Source organism: Octopus bimaculoides, chromosome 23 (genome assembly GCF_046866305.1).
Source record: "Octopus bimaculoides isolate indiv1 chromosome 23, ASM4686630v1, whole genome shotgun sequence".
NCBI lineage: Eukaryota > Metazoa > Mollusca > Cephalopoda > Octopoda > Octopodidae > Octopus > Octopus bimaculoides.
The window spans coordinates 12,593,357-12,599,356 of record NC_142950.1 but is presented as its reverse complement, the minus strand read 5'-3'; the positions used below and the strand labels follow the sequence as shown (position 1 = coordinate 12,599,356).

The 6,000-nt window shown below is 40.4% G+C and overlaps 1 protein-coding gene across 1 annotated transcript in view; it reads right to left on the bottom strand.

The window, feature by feature from the left end:
* Positions 1-6,000, bottom strand: part of LOC106880879 (choline transporter-like protein 1) — a 28,197-nt gene that overhangs the window by 7,965 nt on the left and 14,232 nt on the right. The window contains exons 6-9 of the mRNA XM_014931035.3: positions 5,248-5,356; positions 3,689-3,800; positions 3,146-3,193; positions 697-768 (exon numbers count right to left, since the gene is read on the bottom strand). Of these exons, the coding sequence (XP_014786521.2) occupies positions 697-768; positions 3,146-3,193; positions 3,689-3,800; positions 5,248-5,356 (341 nt within the window). The remainder of the gene's footprint in view (positions 1-696; positions 769-3,145; positions 3,194-3,688; positions 3,801-5,247; positions 5,357-6,000) is intronic.

The following is a 6,000-nucleotide window of genomic DNA, read 5'->3' as shown; positions in this document are numbered from 1 at the left end:
AGAACGTTTGTCAATATCGACATTTTTTTGGCCATCTTGGAAACATCTGAACTACTCATATACTTGTGTGCGGCGCATACACCCCCTCCCCGTAAGTTTTCTGCAACATTGCATAGGCCTCTGAGCAGGTTTCATCACAACAACTTTCTCTGTCATGGTTAATGCGATGATCACACACTACACACCTTCCTTCCAAGCACTGCTGTAAACAGCAGAAGTGAGCTAGAAGATTAAAACTTAGTGTGCATGCAGAACAGAGTTCAAAGTCAACATGTGCCAAGTGGCTTCACTCTGCATGCTTCGTTACTATGGCAGCAGTCTGGATACTTATTGATCAGACCTTATATGTGTGTGGGTGGGGGATGTATGTATGTGTGTGAGAATTGGTGTCTTCTTGTCATGACGTCACATGACTGTTGTAAATGAGTGTCCCTGTCATACAAGCGGTGTCATTCATTTCCAGTATCCTATGAGAACATGTCTGGCCATGGCGAAATAGTACCGTGCTTGAAAACAAGAGAGGGTTGACAACAGGAAGGATGTCTGGCCATAGAAAGGATGATGATGATGTTGATGACGGTGATACTGCTGCTGTTTACAATGATGATGATGATCATGGTGACGCTGCTGCTGCTGCTGTCGTTTACAATAACGATGATAATGGTGGTGATGGTGATGATTAAATACAAAACTTACCACAAATGGTAGCAGATTCAGTAGAGGAACATCAGACACGACCTTACCAGCTTCCCTGAAAAGTTGACTGACCTGTAAGAGAGAGCAAGAGTGAGTGAGAGAGAGAGACAGGGACAGAGAGAGAGAGAGAGAGAGCAAGAGAGTAACAGAGATAGACAGACAGTAAGAGAGAGAGAGAGAGAAAGAAAGGGGGAATGAGTGTAAGACAAAGAGTGAGAAAGACAGAAAGAGAAAGAGAGACAATGACAGTGGCAGGGAGAAAGAGAGATAGAGGAAAATAGAATTGAATGATGGGAACTGTTGTTTTTGTTTAGCCCTAGGTTGGCCTTGATCAGACCAATGACCCAAAACTGTTCCAGTCTTGACCATCCAGTTATTCTACAAGAGACGTAGGGCATCCACAATGTGTTTTTCCTTCTCTTTTTTTTTGTTTACAGGAGGGGTCTTGTGGTTTAAGAAGTTTGCTTCCCAACCACATGGTTTCAGGTTCAGCTCCACTGTGTGATACTTTGGGCAAGTGTCTCCTACTATAGCCCTAGGCCAACCAAAGCCTTGTGAGTGGATTTGGTAGATGGAAATTGCATGGAAGTCCATCATTTATATACATGTGTGCATCATCATCATCATTTAATGTCCATTTTCCATGATGGTATGGCGTGGGCAGTGTGACAGGAGCTGGTAAGACTGGGGGCTGTATCAGGTTCCATTATCTGTTCTGGCATGGTTTCTACAGCTGGATGATGATGGCAATGCCTTTCTAACACCAACCACCTCACAGAGTGTACTGGGTGCTTTTACATGGTACCAGCACCAGTGCTTTTCATGTGGCATCATCATCAGTAGTTCTTACATGACACCATCACCAGTGCTTTTCATGTGACACCATCACTAGTGCTTTCTCCATGGCACCTTCAACAGTGCTTTTTATGTGGCACCATCACCAGTGTTTTTTATGTGGCACTCAGCAGTGCTTTTTATGTGGGACCATCATGTGGCATTATCACTAATGCTTTTTATGTGGCATCATCACTGTGCTTTTTATGTGGCGCAATCACCAGTGCTTTTTATGTGGTACTATCACCAATGCTGTATATATGTATGTATATATATATATGTGTGAGCATATATGCATATTTGTATCTCCTCGTCTTGATATCGCATAATATTTATAAATGCATATCATCCATTTCCAACATTCTGCAAGAAAGTATCTGGCCATGGGGAAACATTACCTTGTTCATAAACAGGAAAGGCATGGGGCCATAGAATATCTGCTTCAATAAATTCTGTTCAATCTATGCAAGCATGGAAAAGTTTATATCAAAATGATGATGATGATGATGATCATCATCATCCTTTAATGTCCATTTTCCATGCTGCCATGGGTTGGATGGTTTAACCATAGCCAGCAAGCTGGAGAGCTGCACTAGGTCCCAGTCTGGGTTAGCTTGGCTTCTATGGTTGGATGCCTTTCCTAATGCTAACCACTTTACAGAAGTATGCTGGGTGCTTTTTACATGGCACCAGTACAAGCGCATAAAATGTGGACTCGCGTGGATGCATCTCATATGGACTGGTGTGGGGCCTTTTTATGTGAACCAGCAGTAGTTATAAATTTCATGGGCAGAAGTAATTAACATAGTTACTACCATGGTTTGGTTTCTATGGCCAGAGGCCTTTCCTAACACCAACCATCTTATAGACCAGTGCTCCGCAACCGGCATGTCATGGCACACTGGTGAGTCATGAGATGATGCTAGGTGTGCCAAAGTATAACCTGAATATAATTTTTTTCCCTATACTTTTAGTTATGTTTTTAGTTCAGGTGTGCTGCCGAATTTTGGAAAGAATATAAATGTACCAGGTGCTTTTTATATGGTACTAACATGGGTGCTATTCACGTAGACCAGCATGGGTGCTTTTTACACGGACTTGCATGATGGTATGCATTATGAGAGATATTTGGCTGCTATTTCTAGCAGGTTATCGACCACAGAGTGGCTATCTTAACCCAATTTGGTGTGATTTGAGGGAGATTTAGCTGCTATATCCAGTAGGTCCAGCAATCAAGTAGCAACTCCCTTTATGGATCAGCAGGATGGCTAGGTGAAGTGTATTAGAAGCGGTTCTCAACCTGGGTCCACATGGCCCCTGAGATCCACAAGATGTATTTTGAGGGTCCACGAAAACTTCTGACTTAGAGCTTGGTTTCTTTCCCTATTACAAGTTAATGAGTGAAAAGCAAAATAAGAACTTTGAAAGAAGTATGTATAAGACTAGTTTTTAAATACGAAATAGCTATGGAAGACCACCAGAATAAAACAGAAATCAAAGGGGGGCCTCCATAAATAAAAAAAGAAAATGGTTGAGAGCCACTGATTAGAGAAGGTTGAGCAGAAGACATAGAATGAGAGAGAAGTCTTTAAGGAATTGCATGATGATGACTTACCAAAGATATGTACTTGCGTAATGCTATGATGAGCAGTATGATTATTATCTGCAATAGAAATAGGGGATAGGTCATGCACTCTGGCCTGAATTAGGTGATGAAAACGAGAGGGGGGGGGGTATGAGAAAATATGATGTAAAATTGTGATGATGGTGGTGACTATGGTTGTGATGGTGGTAGTGCTGGTGGTGGTGTTGTAATGGTGGTGATGGTTTTTGGTTGTGATGGTTATGGCGTTGATCATGATGGTGATGATTATGATGTTGTTGGTGGTGATGGTGGTAGTTGTGATGGTGGTGGTGGTTGTGGTGGTGATGATGGCGATGGTGGTGGTTGTGATGGTGGTGGTGGTTGTGGTGGTGATGATGGCGATGGTGGTGGTTGTGATGGTGGTGGTGGTGGTGTTGGCTGTGGTGGTGATGGTGGCGATTGTGGTGGTGATGGTGTTGGCTGTGGTGGTGATGGTGGCGATAGTTGTGATGGTGGTTGTGGTGGTGTTGGTGGGGGTTGTGATATTAACCAAAGTCTAAGTTTCTAACTTACAGTTACCACTGATATGAAAAGGGAGAAGAAAAGCCATAATGCAGGTTCATCCGCAGGTTTGGATACTTCAACAGCAGTCTTATCACCTCCCATCAAAGCATAATATTGATACCTGCATCAAAGAACACAACAGTTAATCCTTTGCCTGCCTCATGTGTTTCATGTGGTACACAGGACACATTTCCCTAGCATCCATACATCAAATCTGATAGACATTCCCATTTTTTCCCTCTTTAACCACCAGACTAACTTGCAACTTACAAAAAGGAAAGCTTTATATTATGCAGAACGTATGAAGCAAAGTCTAATGTGTGTGTGTGTGTGTGTGTGTGATAGTCATCATTTCATTTAATGCCTGTTTTCCATGCTGGCATGGGTTGGATAGTTTGACAGAACTAGTAAGCCGAGGAGCTGCACCAGGTCTTAATCTGATCTGGCATGGTTTCTATGGTCGGATGCCCTTCCTAATGCCAACCACTCCAAGAGTGTAGTGGGTGCTTTTCATGTGCCACTGGCATTGGCCATGACAGGTCTTCTAAGCATGGTATATCACCAAAGGTCTCGGTCACCTGTCACTGCCTCTGTGAGGCCCAACATTCGAACAGTGGTTTTTATGGGCCAGGCATGTGTGTGTGTGTAGTGCATCATATGTGATGCACAGGACACTTGGCTGAAAATCTAAGGTCTCAAAAATTAAAATATATAAGTTATCTAAATTAAAACCTTCCATCAAAATTTAATGTTAATTTATGTTAATTTAATGCTAATTTATGTTCCAAACATCAGATTATTCCTCTAGCATTTGAATTATTCTGTCAAATGTAATGCTTATTTATTCAAATTGTCTTGAACTAATCCTGCACTATCTTGTAGCTTTGAGATTTTGATGATGCGATTATTCATTCTTAGAAGAACTTTACAGTGTGTGTGAGAGGCTGGATCTGACTGGTTTGAACATTAAACAAATAGAATATTTTGACTAAATATGGCCAATTTAAATACTAAATTTAATAATAATACTGTGCAACATGATTTTTGTCCTTGGATAGTAACTGTTATTTCTTATTTACTCACCCTTAGGAAGTATGAAAAATGGTTAATATTTCCTTCAAACTTAGCTTTGGTTACATTTATTTAAACCCCAAAGAATTCCTTTCAACACATAGCTATGATGCTCCCCCACTACTCCTGTTCATGGTCAGAGATGCAAAGATTATCAGCAGTTTTTGGGACAAGCTCAAGTGGTTACGGTCAAGCAACTGAGGAGCAAATCTCTGGTACTGAACAGAATATTTGCTATAATGATATTTCTGCTTCAGCAACTCTGTGCTGAATCTATCTGAAATGTAATGGAAAATAGGTTGGTTTCAAAACATTGATGTCCAGGTCACAAAAGCAGAGTTTGAAGGCAATGGTCATTTCCTTTGATTTTTAGATAGAAGCAAATAGGAAATAACACTTACTGACCAAAGACAAAAATTGATAAAAAATAATACTAAGGTAGTCTTTAGCAGAGAGGACAGATGGGTACTCATCAATAGATAGCAAGCTATACTTACCAACAGAAAATCACGAGTCCAAGGAGGGTGAGAGCTATAGTAACAGTCACAAGCCAAACTATATATTCCCCCAAAAATCTCATTATAATCATGCAGATTATGGACAGGGCTGCAAGAGAGGAAAACAATTCTGTAAAGTTTTGTTGTTATTTCTAGCAAGGTGGGCAACCACATAGAGACTCCTTTGCTAATAAACTATTGTTGCTTAGCCCAGGGTCAACCCTCATCAAGTAGACAGACTTATATCATAAAACATTTTAGCAATGACCATTCCATTTGTTTTTTCAATTTAATCTACAACTACATTGTCTCTTGCCCTACTTTTAAGACAGTAAGGTATGATTTAGCTGCTATTTCTAACAAGCTCAATGACCACATAGAGGTCCATCAGTGAGTTATGAGAGCACAGAGCAAGATTTGAAACAAAAAAGGTGTTGCCATACTTGGACTAGTAGCAGCAGCAGTCACCACCACCAGCATCATTAATCACAATAACAACAACAATTATAATTATTACAAGCTAACAAAAAAGCCTCTATGTGCTCACTTAATCTGCTAGAAATGACAGCTAAATATCTCTTAAATTACATCTTATCTTTTGAAAAGGAAAGAACACATTAAAAAAAAATATATAGTCTTAATACACTATGTATGAAAAAAAAAAGATGGGATGGTCATTGCTGGAAGATTAAAATTGGCCTGTGGTTATGCAAAAATCAGCTGTTGTACATGTAGACAAGATATAACTACAGA